This window comes from Chelonoidis abingdonii, chromosome 6 (assembly GCF_003597395.2).
Source record: "Chelonoidis abingdonii isolate Lonesome George chromosome 6, CheloAbing_2.0, whole genome shotgun sequence".
NCBI lineage: Eukaryota > Metazoa > Chordata > Testudines > Testudinidae > Chelonoidis > Chelonoidis abingdonii.
In genome coordinates, this window is record NC_133774.1 from 26,598,075 (window position 1) to 26,618,114 (window position 20,040).

The 20,040-nt window shown below is 40.8% G+C and overlaps 1 protein-coding gene across 3 annotated transcripts in view; it reads right to left on the reverse strand.

Moving 5' to 3' along the window:
• RANBP3L (RAN binding protein 3 like) overlaps nucleotides 1-15,009 on the reverse strand; it is a 37,785-nt gene extending 22,776 nt beyond the window's left edge. For 2 of the 3 annotated variants that reach the window (XM_032772037.2, XM_032772036.2), the window contains exons 1-3: nucleotides 14,390-15,009; nucleotides 941-999; nucleotides 655-693 (exon numbers count right to left, since the gene is read on the reverse strand). In XM_032772037.2, coding sequence (XP_032627928.1) covers nucleotides 655-693; nucleotides 941-999; nucleotides 14,390-14,651 — 360 coding nt within the window. In that variant the 5' untranslated portion in view covers nucleotides 14,652-15,009. Of the gene's footprint in view, nucleotides 1-654; nucleotides 694-940; nucleotides 1,000-12,687; nucleotides 12,778-14,389 lie in introns of those variants that run through there. The other variant, XM_032772038.2, reaches the window with a different exon arrangement.
• Between the last annotated feature and the right edge of the window lie 5,031 nt (nucleotides 15,010-20,040).

The following is a 20,040-nucleotide window of genomic DNA, read 5'->3' on the forward strand; positions in this document are numbered from 1 at the left end:
TGGGCTGACCTCATGGACAGGCGGAAGTGCTCAGAGATGACTAGACTCAACATGACCTGAGAGGTTTTGGGCTGTTTTTAGACACAACCTGACCCAAATCCAATATTTGTAGTTGGATCCCATTGGGTTTGGGTCAGGTTGCAAGGCTCTAGCAGAATCTACTCATGGAAGGGGCTCTTGATGCCTCAGTAAAGGCCAGATCAAAGCCTACTGAGATCAATTCCACTCCCGTTGACTTCACTGGGCTTTGGATCAGGCCGTTTTTTTCACTATGCAGCAGGCTGTATGGCACTCAGCTGATTTTAAAGAGACGGCTGAAACAGGACCCTGGATTCACAGTACTCTTCCATGTATGGAGTCACGTTATAACAAGGCCTGAAGGAAGTGAAGAGATCATTCAAAATCTAATACTTGTGCGAGTGCTGCAGGGGAGCTGAAATTTGGATCGGTGTGTGTGTGTGTGTGTGTGTGACAAAGGAGGACAAAAGTGCTGACTCTGTGCCCTATATATAGTCTTAATCCACCCACAATAAATTGACTTGTTACATACAAAGTGAAATTCTAATCACTACTAATGCATGCAATGGACTCAGCACTTACAAATACTCCCTTTATAGCAAGTTTATTATAAAGGGTTTTAATTATGCAATTATTACCATTTTCAGCCTTGCAAACCAGGTCTTCTGCAGGTCTCTGGGGAAAAACAAAAGAAAACATGTCAATGGGTATGTCTACACTGCAGTAAAAGATCCGCGGCTGGCTCATGTCAGCTGACTCAGGCTCATGGGACTCGGACTGAGGGGCTATAAAATTGCAGTGTAGATATTTGGGCTCAAGCTGGCATCCAGGCTGTGAAACGCCTCCCCCACTTGGAGCCTAGGCTTCCTGATTTTCTGGTTGCTTTATGACCAAAGCAAAAAGGAAGAAGCTTAAGTGTTACCTTGAAAGGTCGTTCTTTCTTTTCAAAAAGAAACATCGGCTGAGCAATAACTGATGTCTCTAGAAAAGGAAAGAGGTCACTTTTAGAACATGTGAATTAAACTATTTATCGTAATGTTGCATTTACAATTAAACTGGGATCCACTGAAAATTTTAAATCAAGGTATTTATCATCTAAAAATACAGGACTTGATCCTGCTGTCCTTATTCAAACAAAACTCCCATTAAGCCCACTGTGGATTGTGCCCAGTTAGGGCGGCAGGATTCGGCCCCATATTTTTAAACTTCTTTTAGACCAAAAATAATGCTTTTCATCCAGCAAGATCCCAAAATACTTTGCAGACTATGGGCTTGAGTCTATTTCCAAGCACACCCAAAATTCCCTCCATTTCAACAAGAATGCTAGATAAACTGATTATTCTGGGCCAAATTCTAATGTCCTTACTCAGTTTTTGCTTAGTCCTTGGTAAATAGTACCTTAAAAAGTTACAGTTCAAAGTGGGGCAGCCCAATGGAGAGTTGGGGCTCTTCAGGCCTAGTGTCTGGGATGCCCTCTCCAGTCTAGTCTCTATTCAAGCAAATAGGGGCTTACAGGTTTCCAGGCCATGATCAGTTAGCAGTGTGTCTCTAATTGTGACCCTCCTCCCCCCATCAGTCACAGACACAGCTGCATCCAGTGTGATATGTGGCAGTCACAGTCTGTTCTGCATGTGGTTCTGTACACAGTTCCTGGGGCTGCTTCTTTGCAGTGCCAGGCTAGCCATGCAGCCACTGTTTTGAACTAGAACCTGGTCATTTCCTGGTTCAGGACCTTTCCTCTTCCCCTTCCAGTAAGAAGGGGATGTGCAGTAGGGACAAGCTGATTTGAGTTGTAGTCTGCTCTTAATAGACCCCCATTTTCATTTCCCCCTCACAACATTTTCCAGCTATTTCAACTAGTGGACCAAAGACCCCAATTCTGCAACCCATTTCACATGTGACTTGCCTGGGATCAATTATTTGAGTAAGGCTCAGGCCTTTATACAACCCCTGTGCAGCAAACAGACTGAAAAAAACCCCTTTCATTCTGCAGTGAATGGCCCGATGTAACTGCAAAGGAAGAAGCAAAATTTGGCCCACTCCAGTCATTTGGAGTCTTGCCACAGGGGTGACCAAATAGCAAATGTGGAAAATCGGGACAACGAGTGGGGGGTGGTGGTGGTGGTGGTAGTAATAGGCACCCATATAAGACAAAGCCCCACATATCAGGACTATCCCTATAAAATCGGGACATCTGATCACCCTGCTTGCCACTCACCATTTTAAAAACATTGAGATGGCTGAATATACCTTACAAAGATGTGATTTTTATAACAGGGACTTCCCACTGGATCACATTAAAATATCTACCTTTTCCCCACACACACAGTTCTGCAAACGTAAGAGTGACATCTTTATCTTGGTTTGCATACTCATTGGTGGTCAAACTGTTGCTTAATGGTATAATAAGCCTTCCATTAGAGCAGGGTGGCCAAACTGTAGCTCATGAGCTGCATGCAGCTCTTTTACAGTTCAAGTGCAGCTTGAGCCCCCTACGTTCCTCCTCCATTCTCTGCCTACCAGACTGGAGGGGCGGGAAGCACAGGGCTTCTATCCCCCCTACAGTGGGAACTCTGCCAGAGACAATTGGTGCCTGCTGAGAGCAGTGGCCCCTCCCTGCTGCTCCTATCTGTTTGCCAGGGCCAGGGCCAGCTTTAGGAAGTGTGGGGCTCAATTCGAACAGTTTCGACAGGGCCCTGGCAGGGATGACTGAAAAAAAAAAAACACATGTAAAAAAAAACACGTGGGGCTTACACTCACCGGGCGGCGCTCCAAGTCTTTGGCGGCACTTCGGCTGCGGGTCCTTCACTCACTCCAGGTCTTCGGCGGCACTTTGGCAGCGGGTCCTTCAGTGCCGCCGAAGACCTGGAGCGAGCGAAGGGCCCGCTGCCAAAGTGCCACTGAAGACCCGGAGAACCGCCAGGTGAGTAAAAATTAAAAAGGCGCCTCTAGCCAGGGAAGGGATTCTCACTGGGTGTGGGGCCCTCTTAGGTGCGGGGCCCGATTCGGGGGAATGGGTGGAATAGGCCTAAAGCCGGCCGTGGCCCACGGCTTCTCCACAGGGAACTAACACCTGGGTGCTGCAGGGAGGGGCTACTGAGAGTAAGAGGTGTGTGGGCCTGGGAGGGCGTGACTTAAGATATTGGGGGGAGGTGAACCTTTAAATTATGCCCCCCCCCCTTTAGCTTCTGGGGGCAAGGCAGAGGCTATCCTTGCAGCTCCCAGCTGTTTGCTGCTGCCTTTCCCCATAGATGCAGCTCCCAGCATGCTAGCTCCAGCAGCTGCAGTGCAGTGAGGGGGCCAAATCGCACCATGTGACCAAGTGAGGCCAGAAAACCCTGGCAAAAATGGGGGTGGGACATGGCCCACATGCCTCCCTCCACACATCAATTCTGACTTCTGCTCAGTGGAAGAGGGACTCAGGGCTTCAGCCCCTCAGGGTGTGCCTGCTGGGGCTCAGGACTTCAGCGAGAGGGGGGCTGAAGCCCCAAGCAGGCACCTCCCACAGGCAGGGCCAGTGCAAGGATGTTTTCCACCCCCGCGCGTGCCCCTGCCCTGAGGCACCCTTCCCCCGCCACCGCCCCCCCCCCCGCGCAGCAGCTCCCCACCTCTGCCCTGATGCGCCCCCTTTGTGTCATACGTGGCTCGGAGCATCAGTAAGTTTGGTCATCCCTTCATTAGAGCTTAACACTTAGTAATAAAATATTTCAACAATTGTTAAATTACCCATGTAAATAAGTACTGCTCACAGAAACCAGGAGCAAAACCATGAAACTGATTATTTATCACTGGAGTGAACTGATAGTAGTTGAGAAACAAGGTAATAATTATAATAATTAATATGGAGTGTTACTATAGTTATTTTTTAAATTTTCAAAGTAATTTACAAATATTGTGGCCCATCTTGTTGTCCTTACTCTTATTTTTACTCTTGCTCACATAAGGGCTGAATTTAGCCACATCAGTATTTCTGGCAACGAAATGTTAACACATCTGTGATCACCAAGGACTTCATGATTGTCATTATATTGTCCACCACAGACTTTCACAGTGAGAGCAGGAAGAGAGCTTTGGCTCCACAAGCACAATCCCCCACAACCTAAACGAAAATCTCTGTTAGCTGATAGGACATGTGCCGCAGCACTTAGATGAGCAATTCCAATTCTATCCAGCAGAGGGGGAATAGTACATATAAACCAGTGGCTCTCAACCTTTCCAAACTACTGTATCCCTTTCAGGCATCTGATTTGTCTTGCATGTTTCACTTCACTTAAAAACTTCTTGCTCACAAAAATCAGACATAAAAATACAAAAAAGTATCACAGTGAGAACCACTGATATAAACAATAACAGTTCATTGCGATATTCATTTATTAAATACAACTATTTTTCTCTCTCCCCTCCCCCATTTATTAAGGTTCAAGCTTAAATACTAAAGGACACCTTCAAATTACCTCTTAAAATGTAAAATCCAGCACAATATTTTTAAGATACATTTACCATTTTAAAGCCTGGAGCATATTGCATTAGCAAAGAAAGAATTAGAGTGAGAAAAGAACTCGCTGATTCCACATCAGCTATCACTGAGTCAGCCTGACTGGAGCTAGAAGGCTGCAGGAGTTAGGAACCCCTTTGCCAGAACACTTTTTTTTTCTTTTCCAATAACAGTTCTAAACTGTCAAGTATCAGCGGGGTTGCCGTGTTAGTCTGGATCTGTAAAAACAGCAAAGAATCCTGTAGTACCTTATAGACTACCAGACATTCTGGAGCATGAGCTTTCACGGGTGAATACCCACTTCGTCAGATGCATGTTCTAAACTGAGAATTACTGACATTAATAGGTGTATTCTGTTTTAGAAAATAGAATCACCATTATCTCCACTTGTGCCTGAGGAAAGAGCTCTTCTCAGATCAACTCATGTCATCTTCAGGGATCTATGCTGCTGCTATCAAAATCAGGGGAAAACCCTGTGTATCCCCAGTAGTATAGGTATTGTGGGTGTTTCAGGCCACTCAGCATTTTCCTGGAATGAATGTATTAGCAATCTTTGTAAAAAAAAAAAATCCTATGTATCAAATAATAAACTTTTAAAATTTCTAGCATGTTTAAATAAAAATCTTGTACAGATATCCTAGGAATGAATGATAAAGACCTAACTAATCAATTCTGTAAGGCCAGTAACACTGAGGAATTCGCACATTTAAATGACTATGTTAATTCTAACTGTCTTAAACTTAATTTGAGGTTTTTGCATTGCTGAACAGGGTTGACACTGTCAGTGCTGTTGCATGCTGGGAAGGGAAGAAGGAGGAGAGGGACAGCTTCTTTGTTTCTTTAGCATCAGCAGGGGGCATACAAACAGGCACAGTGTCCCCAGGAAGAGGTGGTCCTTTGTCATTAGCAGCAGCAGCCACGGCCATGCACATAGACAATGAGTCAGGGCCAAGAAAGGAGAGGGGTAGGATTGGGCAGCCCCGCCTCCTCATTGCAAGGAGGAGGACACACAGACACAGTCTGGTGAGAGACTGGATAAGACTAGGTTGCTCCAGTCCTGAGCCGTTCAACTACTTTTGGGTGAAGGAAGCTGCTAGAAAAAAGTGACCGCAGAAGCTTGCCAAAGGAGTTGCCTCTGAATGCTAGGACAGGAATAATCCACCATTCTCAGCCAAGAGAAGGAGTGTCTGCCCATAAATAATCCCCACAGCTTGGACTCCTTTTCCCTTTCTGCAAATCCCCTGAAGCTGCTGAATTAGAAAGGACCTGGCCTAGTGTCTCCTGCCTTGAGAGTTGTAGAAGATCCCATGCCCTATGGCAAGTATTAGAATTGCCAGGTTAACTCATTTGTGAATCATCTGCCTGGTTCCAATATCCTGCTTACATGTGAGGAATTGAAACCTGGATCTGATATTCTGCTCTCCCTTACATGTGAGGGATTCAGATTCCTGTCTAAAACTTGCTCTTCCCCGTGTGTGTGAAGCATGGATCCTAGCTACAATATTCTGTTCTCTTCCATCTGCACAGATCATGGCTCCCAGCACTATCCCTCTGCTCTTCCCTATGTGAGCTCTGAGTTATGCACATATAAGGGAAAGCAGAATATTTGAGCTGACACTTGAGTTCCATACACATAAATGAGGGTGGAATATTAGAGCTGAGACTGGCTGTGTGGGTCTCCAAGGAGTATTTTTCCCTATGGCACTTTTTAAATAATCTCACTTTTGATGAAGGATTGTGCAATATAAATTCTTATTCATGATTTAAAAAAAAAAAAACAACAAAAAACAAAAAACCGTCATTTAATTCACCTCAGCTAGAAAGCCCTGAAATGTTAAAAAGGAAATGTAGGTCACATTATGAAAAAATCTCCGCGACTTTTACTTCCTTAAACAAAACATCCAAAAGAGGATGATGAAAAGAGGATGCTGGGAAATGATGAATAATAATATTGTAATTACAGTATATACAGACCATTACAGACTATAATTAATCACAGATTATATTTTCAGACTTCAATCTGGTCTTGCACTTGTACAAGTTTTTAAGCACTGTCACCTCTGCATGCAGGTAACAGGTTCTATCAACTGCACATGCACAAATGGAGATCATGTTTTTAAAATTTGGCTCGGGGGAGAAAAGGAGCTCAAACTTGGAAAAACACGATTGCTGGATGCTGAGTAAGCACAGGAAGCATTAAGCAGAAAGACAAGCAAGGATATAGCTGAATCCAGGATATAAAATTGCCTACATTAAATCTACCTGTAATGTGAAAAAGTCTGTTAGCTAGGTGTGTGGTAATTTCAGCCTGCAGTGCAAAACTGTAAGGTTTACTTTTATTTTTATTGATTTTCTGTGTTCCCAAAGTTGAAGTTTTTTGTTTTGCTTTTAATTTAAGGAAGTTTTTGGCTGGTTTGGGATTACTGTGGCATATTGTCCTGAGGATAGGTAAATGATTCATGGCCTTTAAGGACAGATTGGAGAGAGGCCTGAACTTAAGTCCAGCTCAGTTTCTTGATCAGAAGCAAAGACCAAGGTTACTGTCAGTGTCCTGGCTTCGGATATCCCAAAGCATAAGAAAAACCTAAAAAACAAAGGATGAGAGAAGGGTTCATGGAGAAAAGATAACAGTTACAAATTGTTTTCTCTTTGCAGTCTGCAAAATTAGTTTTCTTTTGCATCTGAAAATATTTAAAAAATTGTTTTACCTTCAGTGTTCTGTGACTCATATTTTAGCAGGTGTTTGAAAACATTTTTTAAAACAACAGTTTGAAACATGGATACCTAAAGTTAAGCATCTAAATATATATTTATACACCTAAACAGAAGTGCCTGTATCTCCTGTATGTTGTACTCTCGAAGCCTTCACTGACTTCAGTAGCATCTGTGAGTGCACAGCAACTCTGAAAATGAGGCCAATTTTAACATGGATTAAGATTCTTAAATGTAGGCATCTGCATTTGAAAATGTCAACTTTTTTTGTAGTTCAAAATCTATATTTTCTTTGCCAACTTTGACTGTAATTATAAATCAGTGCTGGCTGCCTTATGTTAAAGAGTGCTGTTGTAGCCATGTTGCAACCAGGATTTTAGATAGACAAGGTGAGTGAGGTAATGTCTTTTTGACCAACAGATGTCAGTCCAGTAAAACATAAGCTTTCAAGCTAAAGAAGAACCCTGTGAAGCTTGAAAGCTTGTCTCTTTCACCAACAGAAGTTGGTCTAGTAAAAGATATGACCTCACTTATCGTGTCTCTCTTATGTTAAGGAAATAAACAATTGATTTTCTCATACAAAGTTCTGCATTCCATTCCAGTCCATCCCACTTGCTAATGTTCCATGCTGGGTAAATTAGAAAACCAAGAAACCAGTGAATTCTGACACTGAATCATAGTACTGGAATGGAGGGTTGTCAATGCCAACCCTCCAGGATTGGCCTGGAGTCTCTAGGAATTGAATATTCATCTTTAATTAAAGATTATATTATGTGAAGAAATCTCCTGGAATACATCCAACCAAAACTGGCATCCCTACTGAAAAGGTCCTCAAGAGGTCTTCTAATCCAGTCCCCTGAACTCCAAGCGGGACTAAGTATTATCTAGCCCAGCCCTGACAAGTGTTTGTCTAGCCTGCTCTTAAACATATCCAATGACAGAGATCCCACAACCTCACTAGGCATTTTATTCTAGTGCTTAACTACCTTGACAGTTAAGAAGTTTTTCCTAATGTCCAACCTAAACATCCCTTGCTGCAATTTAAACCCATTGCTTCTTGTCCTATCCTCAGAGGTTAAGGAGAATTTTTTTTCTCTCTCCTCCTTGTAGCAACCTTATATGTAATTGAGAACTGTTTTCATCTCCTCTTCTCCAGATTAAACAAACCAAATTTATTCAATCTTTCCTCATAGGTCAGGTTTTCTAGACCTTTAATCAGTTTTGCTGCTCTTCTCTGGACTTCCTCCAGTTTGTCCACATCTTTCCTGAAATATGGCATCCAGAACTGTACACAATACTCCTGTTGAGACCTAATCAGCATGGAGTGGGGTGGAAAAATTACTTAGAATACTTAGGCTCTCTCTACTTTACTAGGGATGTACCAACACCTAGCTTTTGTAACATAGTTTGCATGACAAATATTATTCAGGAGCCAGCCAATGAAATTTGAAGAAAGTAAAATGTTATTAGTAATTATTAATCTTCCAGGAAAATAAACATTAATGCTAGATAGTGGCTACACCTTACAAAGTAAATTCAATTCAAAATTAGGCTAAAACTGGAAAAAGCTGTATTTTAAAACTTTTCCTACACAGCTAGCCAGTCTTTTTCAGGCTGTTTTGCTGATGTTGTGCTACTGACCTGTTGTAAGGCAAGTATCTCAAATTTTCACTGCTGTCTTTCACCCAGTTCACAGCTTGAGAGGCCTTAAAATGGCCAACGGATTCATCACAATTTGCCACCGCTCTTGCTACTGTTAGAAGTCTTTCCCCTATTGTATCTATTTTGTGATGTGGCTCTTTACAAGTAAGTAGAATCCTTCTGCCTGACATCTTCCTTGGATTTTTTATTCTCTTTCTCATTCAGAATTTTGGTCTTTATAAGAGCTCAGTGAAATGTAGAAAGCACCATTTTTTAAAAACACAAAAACTATTAAATGAGAATATCAATGTCTTTGAATATAATTTCTACCCTTATATCTCTTGATACAATATAAGTGGAGCGCAGAATCTGGCTAACACTATACAACACTGTACCTTGTTTTCACTTACATTTGATTATTATTTGCAGAAATTGATACAGCAACACTTACACAAGTAAATGTAAAAATTATTTAACAGTATGATGAATTCTTAGAGGAAAAAAATCAGAACTAGTTTAAATGTTCTCTAGCGCAAAAAAGCTAATAGCAGTGGGACATTTTTGTTTGCCACTTTTAGCATCAAACCAGACACTATAATCAGAAAATTGTCAGACCCAAGTTAGGCCTATCAGCGCTGCAGTACAATCTGCATAGTATACTGTTAAGTACAGTATAATATGGTCTTGTCCACATTCTATTTATTTTTAGAAAAAAGTATCTCCACAATTGCCCTCACCATTCAGCTCTACCTTATGATTGTGAAGATAGCTTTAGTCTTGATATCTATATATTTCTGTTTTGCTGAGTGTGCAGACAGAAACAGCGTCAATATTCAGGAGACGTGATTATATTCACCTTAATAGGTTACTAAACTTCAAAACCTATTGATAATAATTTGATTGCTAACTCTCATAAACAAGCAGCCAAAACACAAACACTTTGATGAAATACTGTAAACCAGAATGAAAAGTACAGCTATTGTAAATCAGGTTTGGGATTTTATGTTTTCTAGCTCCTAGGAAACAACATTCAAGAAATAAAATTAGAGTATATGTGGCATGTATTGCAAAGTTTTAATACTAATATTCTGCAGATGTATTATTTCAAGTGATACACTATTTAGCTATCTTGTGAATGTCTTGGGAGAAATAGAGGAAAATTAGATTCCTCATTTATTGTGATTTTGGTTATTACCTCTTCAAAGGTACTTGGATAATACAATGATGGACACTCACAGGAGGCATAAATAGACAGACAGGTTTGTCCCACGGTTCATTAAAATCTGTAAAGTTTAGAGTAATTGATCACATTTAAAAAGCATTACAATATTATTGTCATGCAGGATATTCAAAACTATTAATGCTAAGAACAGAATAAAACAAATATGTCTAAAATATAGGACAGATTCTGATCTATTATAAACCAGAATAGTTCTAGTGAAGTCAAAGGAACTACATTAACTTTACACTAGCTGAGGATTTGTCTCAAAATTTGTCTCAGAAGAGCAGGCATCAGAGTTAAGTTGTGTACTGATATTTCCATCCTTCTGTAAATTCCACATAAAAACACAGTTCACTATTGTCTAGGATCAGAAAAAACGTAACTCCCTTTAGAAGCAGACCAAAAAACACACGTTAGTGCAAAACCAATGTGATGCTTTTCTATATAAACTTATTTTGTTTCAGTTCTAAAACTGCTTCTTAGCACATTACTTTTGGATACAAAGAAATAACAGTCTACATTCCTAGAGATTGCAGCCAAAAATCAGTGAAGCCTCATGGCTAAAAACAGGACTTGCCAAAACATGCTGGCAAAGTGTGGTTTACATTTTATAGATCTGATTAAACATCACAATAAAAAAACCATAGTTAGCTTTCAGGCAAGTGGATGTGCAGCAAGGATTTCAGGCAAGCTCTCAGGTCCCTTCCTGATCTCTTTGAAGTGCACAATCCTAGTTTTCATTGCCAAAACTCAAGTGAGGAACATTACATGGGACAAAATTAGAGATACAGGAAAAACAGTAGTTTAAATCTGTAAAATGCAGAGAACCTCCTGCAAGACTTTTAGACAAGGACTTTCAAAAAATAGTAGCCTATAGTTAGGCTCCTAAATTTCTCTGTGTGTTCCTGAAAAACAAACCTGATTTTTAAGTTCTGAGCATCCAGGAACTCTCAGTGAAGTCACCGGAAACTGTTGGTTGCTCAGAATTTATGAAAATCAGACCAGTTATTTAGAAACCTAAGTATGGACCTGGGATCCTAAATGTAGACTCCGATGTTTAAAAATCTTGTTCTTAATGTCCTTGACTCTATTGACTTCAATTTAAAAGGAGTTGAGAGGCCTCAGAAGTGAACCCTACAGGATCACATCCCAGGAAAATTTAAAAAATAGTCCCCCTACAACTTGATACATAGCCAGTTTTAAATCCATATGATAGCAGCTCTCTTCCAGCTAATTTAAATATATTTTTCTATTAGATTTTGTGACACAAAGAAATCCTTTATTAAAATTCAAATACTCAACATCTACTGTATTCCCTTTATCAGCCACAAAAAAGCAGAACCATGAAATAGAAAACAGGTTAGAGGAGTAGCATGGAGGTAAATTTGACTCGGCAGTCCTAGAAGTGACCATCTTCCAGCCATACCACATCATCAAACTGTGGTCCTGTCAAACTTCACAAGCTAAGCAGAAGTGGGTCTGACAAGTGCTTGGATAGCAGACATCCAAGGACATTGAAAGGTGCAACAGGAAGTGTTTTTGGTAGTTTTGGTGGTGGTGCACAATTTTCAAACAATCTTAATGAGATGGCCACAGTAGATCTGGTCAAAAATTTTCCAACAGAACAGTTTTCCATAAAAAATGCTGATTTGAAAAAAATCTAAACATTTAGCAGGAATGTATTTTCCATGCAAACAAACATTTTGTCTCAACAAAGTCAAAGCACTTTGTTTTCATAGGGTCAAAGTGCTTTGTTTCAATTGTATTGTTTGACTTAAGTAAAAACGATCGTCAAAATGAAGCACTTCAACCTTATTGAAACATTTTTTCAGAATTTGTTTCGTGAAAATTTTTGTCTTTTTGTTTCAAATTGGGATGACAGAAAATGTTGAAGTTTCCAGCAGAACACAAATTTCAGGTTTCAAACAGCTCTAGTCCAATCTACACTGGTCTACACTGCAATTAAACACCCACAGCTGGCCCATGTCTGCTGACTCAGCTCGTTCGGGGTATAGGGCTGTAAAATTCCGGTGCAGATGTTTAGGCTCAGGCTGGTGCCTGACCTCTGGGACTCTGTGAAGGGGGAGAGTCACAGAGCCCAGGCTCTAGCCTAAGCCTGAATGTCTATACTACAATTTAACTGCAATTTATAGCTCCGCTCCCAAGCCCACAAGCCAGAATCAGTTGACAGAGGCCAACCATGGGTGTTTTACTGCAGTGTAAATGTACCCTACATTTCACTGAAGAGATTCCTGTATACCATACAATATGCTGATGAAAGACACTATATAAAAGGCAAATAAATATACATTGTCAACCTCCGTTTCAAATAGCATGATATAGATACAAGTTGTGGGAAAAGTTGTGATGGGAATGAGATAGCGAGTTACACAGCCCCACTCAGATCAACAATGATTCAAACTTACTTGGGAAACTTAGATTCCATTTACGTTATATTTAGGAAAAAGAAAAGGACAGAGCACGTCCAGCTACCTAGGGCCAAATAATGCTTCTTAGAATCACTCTTTTATAATATCTTTCCTATGTTTTTAGGGCCTGAGTCTGCAAATCCTTCATCACACAAATAGCTCATACTCACATGAATAATCCCACTACTGCCAGTCACGTGACCAAGACTTTGCAGGACTGGGCCATTACTTGTTAAACCATGTTCACCCTTGCATTAATACTGTACTAGCCACAATTTCTGTTGCTATAGGGCTCAAGCACCATCTGTTTGTTCTGTGTGGAGTGAGAGTTACCCAAACGGTGCTATTTATTATCCCACGTCAACAGCATACTTGTATAGCATGGATCTATGAAGGATTTTTCTAAAAATATCCTTGTTCACACTGGTCATAATAACTTGGCTATAAGCCTGCTCCCTGTGATGTTTACAGACACAGCATATAGATACCTTGTGTACACAGCAGTGGCTAGTACAGTTCCAAGCACAATGTGGGCATTGGATAGGGCTTAACAAAAAGACTTTTTAAAGACTACAGTCTGTGAAAAAACATCAGGCCTCTTTTCAAACAAGTGCATGTTGTAAGTATTTTTGGAAGTCACATCACAATAATGTAATTTAAGCAGAGCTGCTGTGCCAGCAGTAACTGTGCTACTAAGCCAGTGAGACTGTGCCAAGAACAAAGAATTGCTTCATAAACACTCGAGACTCTCTGACATCCCCATGCTCACTAACACTCCAGCCCATACAGTAGTCATCTTAGGAAGGGTCATAATAATTAGCATACATTTAATATTCATAAAGCACAAACACAAATATTCAACATTACAGCATCCTACTTAAGTATTAGTTTCCTCATTTTACTTCTTGAGAAACAGACAGAGAAGTTAATGTTTTGATCCAGGAAAGAAAGTACATACTTAATTTTAAGCATGTGAGTAAATGGGACTATTTGTAGTTAACATTAATCACCTGCTTAAATGTTTCCTGGGTTGGGGCCTAAGTAATTTGCCCAGAACTATAAACTAAATCAGTGGCAGAACCAGGATCAGACCTCAGAAGTGTCTTACTTCTAGCACTGTTCTTAGTGCACTAGACCAGCTCTTGGTTTAGCAATAGTTTGTACTATCACACAGAGATTTTTTTATTGGTCAATAATCCAGAAACTTTTTCTTGGTAGTGTCCTTCCTCCTTTTGAGCTGCTGTTAATAATTTCAGATAAATCACTTCCAAATACTTCCTCTTCCTGTTCCTCCAAAAAAACATGATTTATTTTTTTTTGGTCCACCTGTGTAATTATGGGGCTCTTTGGTTATCCTAATGAGCCAGCCCCACTCTCATTGCCAAAGTGCTCAGCATAGGACATAGCATTGAGTACAGCCCTGGCAGCGAGTGCCACTTCCAGGAGCTGTGCTAGGCCAGGCCTTTCTGAAAGCTGCAAAAGTTTCAATGATACAGAACTCAACATCCTTTGGAACAAAGAGGGACTGAGTGGAATTTAAATTTATAGCAAAATTTAGACCCGGGAACCCTCTGGGATTTCAAAATGCAGCAGTCTTGAACATGCAGTCTTTTTTAACTCAGCCGGGAGCACAAACCACAGATCCTTGCAGGATTACATTGATAGAATCATAATTTTAAGAGTTTAGGATGAAAAGCATTTCAGACCAAATTCAGTCTTCATTTACACCTTTGCAAATCCATTAATATTACTGGGACAGCACGCGTATAATGGGGAACAGAGTTTGGTCATTATGTCTACAACTATCCCTTTCACCAAAAATATTTGCTGTAGGAGCACAAGTATACAAAACATTAGTCATACAAAACCTACCTGCATAGAATTCATCACTGCGGTTTAATGCGCTGTTACCCAAGCTGTGGAACTGATTGCTGATGGTCTGGTTTGGCACATAAGTACTGGTAGCTTGGTTCACAGTCCAAGGATCACTGGGACATCCTCTTCTTTTGGTGAGGTAAGGTCTGTCCTTCATGTGATGCACAGAGCTGACCGTAATATTGTTACCTGTACATGAAGGTCCTATCCCTGTATATAATACATTTGCTTCACTAGCAGGAGCTTCTTGGTGTCTCATACTTTTGGTTCTTACAGTTAAAAAAACACAACAGTTTCAGCTTATCTGGCCCAGAACTTGTGGTTTAGTCTTACTAGCTCTTCTTTTGAAAATAAAAAAAACCCCAAACCCAAGCCTAATTTCAGTAGTTTAAAATCCTGCATAGAAACTATGCTTTCCAAACAGCTGCCCCAATGCTAACAATTCCTGCTTTGCATTCCTCTGTTGAGATGAGCTTCTAATGCAGAAACTCAAAGTAACACCTTGTTAAAGCAGTTATACCAGATTCAAAGAACATTGCTCCATGGCACAAAATGTTGTAGATGAAGTAAAGCAAGCATTTACTGAGTAGCTCTTGTGTTACTGTCTCTGACAGCTAAGTGTAGACTTCTCAGCAAAGGCTCGTCTTAGGGAGGAGATATGTAAAGCCAGAAAGATTAACATAATAGGGTGGGCAGTGAATGACACCAGAGGCACTTTGCATAGCACTTACCAAAAAGGAGACAGGGAATGGTTTCAGAAGATTCTGTGTTTTTCTAGTCATTGGAGCCTCACAGGCAGAACAGCTGCATACATATACCCCAATTACCTCGTTTTACTGACAACAGTAGAGCAAATTAGCAATTAACACTAGGGTGTGTGTGTGTGTGAGAGAGAGAGAGAGAGAGAGAGAGAGAGATTTGATGAAAGTGTATATATCTGCCATTCCTCAAAAAGAAATGCAGTTCCAAGCAGAACACAGAGAAAACTGCATGATTTGATGGTGTATGATTGCAAAGCTTTCTAGTGGGCATTCTTTTATAAAAGGAAACAAAAAAATGTGTTCTTCATTTGATTAGGGCAATATATCAACATTCTTCTCAACTTTGCTCAGCTCAGTAAGAAAAGTGTATAGTCCCAATCTAAACCAGAAATACAGTACATCTCCAATGATATTATTTTTTCTTTTCAGTCATTTTTAGAACATTTTAAAGAATAGCATGCATGTTATAAAAACTTGAAGGTATTCAGAATCATTATGGGCATCATCCTGCATGATACTCATACAAGTATTTTTACTCATGCAGGTAGTCCTATTAAAACCAGTGGCCCACTACAAAGGAGAGTCTAAAGAAGTCTATTAAGAGCCTCACTTGTGTAATTCATACCTCCTTCCAGCCCCTACAACATGTACGTTACACCAAGACTCCTTGTGCTCACACTTACTTCGTTTCACACCCACTTACAAAGGTAATTTACACCTTCCCTCACATCACCTCAGAACTTGTCCTACTGAGTCTTAACTTTGACCCTCTAAATGTAAGGGAATCTAAACTGAGGTAATATGCCTGCAAAGGAGCTAGAAGAAAGGAATACAGCAGCCAAGTAACTAACAGGAGGGTGTAAGAATGTGAAAGTTAAAATAGCCACACACTGCTCTAACCTACACTCCAACCAGCCTGCAAAAGATGTAAGTTACACTAACTTGGACTCCCTTACACATTGATAAGTGGTTGTAAGTATGTCTCAGGGAATCTAACCAAGTATTAGAGAGTCTGACTTGCACCATGCTACATACTACCACTAAATAGCCCAAAGAAACTTCTTGTGTGACTAATGACTACTGTGATCAGCAAAGGCTGCAAGATTTGGCCCTATTGCTTACAAAATATTTGCTTGTGTGCTCCCACAATCCCAGGGACTGCTTTTCTGGGTGGCTCTTACACAAGTTGTGTATTATTCCCTTTCCTCACAGTGCAGCCACATTAGACAGGATCATGACTTATCTTATAATAATAAACAATGAATCCTAGAGGTATTTCACCCCCTCACTATGATTCAAGTAAGACAGAAGATTAGCTTTTATGGCACAAAGGTGCTATCTGTCCTATTCACTAGAACAAAGAACTGACAGCTAAAGACAAAGAGAGTTGCTTTTTATGGCATATATCTGAGTGATCTGTGACGGTATATAGTATTATGGTCAAAGCAGGAATTTATGGCAGTCAGAAGAACCAATTTACAATGTTACCAGAGAGAGAGACAGTTAAACATTTGGATAAACATGGGATCTCAGTTAATTCTTTCTGATGTCATCTAGGAACCCTCCCTTATGTGTAAGCACATGTAGACGCATCTTAGCAATTTGGTGTTTCTACAATACTGAGTTTGAGTTCTGCAGGGACAGTGCAGACTAACACTGGACTCCTGAAGCAGGAATAAACCGCAGTAAACAAGCTGTGAAAACTGCACAGTAAAAGTAGCAACATTAAAAAGCACAGCTGCCTATACAACCTTTAATTTCATAGGCACCTCCTAGGGGCACAGAGCTAAATTGTCTCAGCAATCTCTCTCTGAAGAATAAGCACCACCACCAAGCAGGATATGTGGTAATCTCACTTGCAACTAATATGGAGTGCAGAAGAGGACATTTTAAAGAGGCAGTGTAAAGCAGAGTGCAGTCTAAGGGTACGTCTACACTACCTGCCGGATCGGCGGGCAGTGATCGATCCAGAGGGGATCGATTTATCGCATCTAGTCTAGATGCGATAAATCGACCCCAGAGTGCTCTCCCGTTAACTCCTGTACTGCAGTGTCGCGAGAGGCACAGGCAGAGTCGATGGGGGAGTGGGAGCAGTCGACTCACATGCTGCAGACACCATGGTAAGTCGACCTAAGTATGTTGACTTATTCACATAGCTGAAGTTGCATAACTTAGCTCAATCTCCCCCATCCCCCCAGTGTAGACCAGGGCTAAGAAATTAGTTTAGGAAAGTTCTTCCTCCCTGGAATATGCATCAGTTTGGAATCTTGTATGCCTCATGTAGAGTCAAGCTCAAGAAGTCACTGTAGAACCTGGGACCTGAGGCAGAACAGAATTTGATGTGTAATGGGCTCTGAAAAACATTATAAATCATAAAAATAGTATTTATGATTTAATGCTGAACTCCTTAAATCTATAAGTATGCACTTAACTGATATTTTAATCACTAAGAGGCCATATTTTCCCTTTTATGTGCCTGCAGAACTTGTGCATGTTGGTTAGCAACCATCTCTTTGGATCAACATAGCCCTTGGCATCAAATTCCTTATTTGGTTTTTCAATATATACATATAAAGGGAAAGTAAAGGAAATGTATGAAACAACCAAGAGTTGTGATTATTCCCATGCTTGAATAATGTGTGCCAGGGGAGGGCACTGAAATGATCAGACTACAGTTTGAGCATAAAAATGCACCAGTGGCCTGCTCCTTCAAAATGAACTATGCAACATGTCTGTAAAGTCTGGGTTGTGTCCCCAGCTAGTGGCTAGATCACATAAAGTATAACAACTGCTAACTAAGAGAGTTACTCTTTTAGTGCCAATAGTAGAGGTCTGTGCTTTAGTATGGAAGGTCCTGATGTTGATCTGTATTGGGTCATTACCCTGTGTACTTCCCGTGTGGCATGGAGTAATCTCACTGCACAGTAACTTACTTTCCCCCTTCTTTTTTTTTTAACCCTGCCCATTTGTAAGAGAGCACAGAAACATAGAAATTGCCAGACTGGATCAGATCCATGGTTCAGTTAGTCCAGTGCCCTGTCTCTGACAGTGACCAGCACCAGATGCTTCAGAGGAAGGTGCAAGAAAACCACCAGCAGGTAAATGTGGGATCATCTGCTCTCCCCCCACTCCCCCACCAGAGGTTTTATCTAAATTCCTAACAGCTAGAGATGGGTTTAAAATCTAAAACATGAGATTTCCAGTACTTTTTTTGTTAACATTAACCATTATTACTGGATATTCTTGTTATATATGTAAATGTTCAATCCTTCTTTGACTCTTGCTAAATTCTTGGCCTCACTGACATCCTGTGGCAACAAGGTCTACAATCTAATTATGTGTCATATGATAAATTGTTTCTTTTTAGCAGTTTGGATCTGCATTTTCTCAGTTTCCTCGAAAGTCTCCTTGTTTCTGTTATGAGATGGGGGAAACAGAAGCTCCTAATTTACCTTATCTATTATACCATTAATTATGTTCTATACTTTTGCCATGTCCTCTTTATGGTAAACAATTCCGATCTTTTCAATCTCTCTTCATAGGAGAGTTTTTCTAATAAAACCTCACTTAATAGCAATGCAGTCACAGTTCAACAGTGAAGGCAGTGTTGCCTAGTGGACAGAGCACTGAATGGGACTTGCATTCTATTCCTAGCTCTGCCACTAGTCTGCTGTGTGACCTTGGACAAGTCACTTCTCCTCTCTATGCCTCATTTTCCCCATCAGTAAAATGAGAATAATGATACTGACCTTTGTAAAATGCTTGTAGATCTACTAATTAAAAACACTATGAGAGAGTGAGGGATTATTATTTACCTTTAGCTCAATTTTAGAAATTCAAATTTTAAGACTGATTGAACTAATTAGTTGTGTGAGCCTCAGTCGTCAGGGTGTTCAGTATGAGACATTCCAGCCCTGATTTCAGAGATGCTGAGTACCTGCAGCTCTTACTGACTTCAGATGAGTACTCAATATTTCTAAAAACTAGGCCTAAGCAGGGCTGGCTCCAGGCACTAGCGCAGCAAGCAGGTGCTAGGGGCGGCCAACGGAGACGGGTGGCTCGTCCGGTTCTTCAGCAGCAAGTCCCTCAGTCCCTCTCAGAGGGGAGGACTCGCTGCCCAATTGCCACCGAAGAATAAAGCGGCGCAGTAGAGCTGCAGCCAAAGTGCCACCGATCGTGGCTTTTTTTTCTTTTTTGCTGCTTGGGGCAGCAAAAACGCTGGAGCTGGCCCTAGGCCTAAGGACAGTGTCTCAAACTGGACACCCCAAATTAGTATCTTCTTTTGAAAATAAAATGGGCATAGGAAAGTACTGTAGTCCCTAACAGGAAAGGCTAATATTCTGGATTCTGAAATCAATTAAGGTTGTGCAGGGCAGCTGAGGTCATGCAGAGCTTCTAAACTTTTATGAGGTCATCCCTTATGATTCTGAACATTCTGTTCCTCCCTCAGTGTCAGTTCAGCTCTCGCTCTGCACATTTCAGTTGCTGTATAAACAGTCTTCCCCAATGTATGCAATTATTGTAAACCTCAGTTCAAATCGTTATATGAATAATGTACTAATATACAAATACTAAGCTTGGCCAAGTAAAATAAAAGCGTCCATTCTTAGAGTTGGGCGCAGTGTGAGGGATTTTCTTTACAAGTGTTAGTACTAGAGATGGGCTTGAACTGAAATCTTGAATCCACGCATTCCAAAGCATCGGAAAAGTTTGGGGCACCAGATACAAATCCGGCTATGAACTTAGTGGATTGGGCCCATTACTAGTGTGGGAAAACCCTTTCTGCAGTTCCAAACCACATCATAAGAACATAAGAATGGCCCTACTGGGTCAGACCAAAGGTCCATCTAGCCCAGTATCCTGTCTTCCTACAGTGGCCAGTGCCAG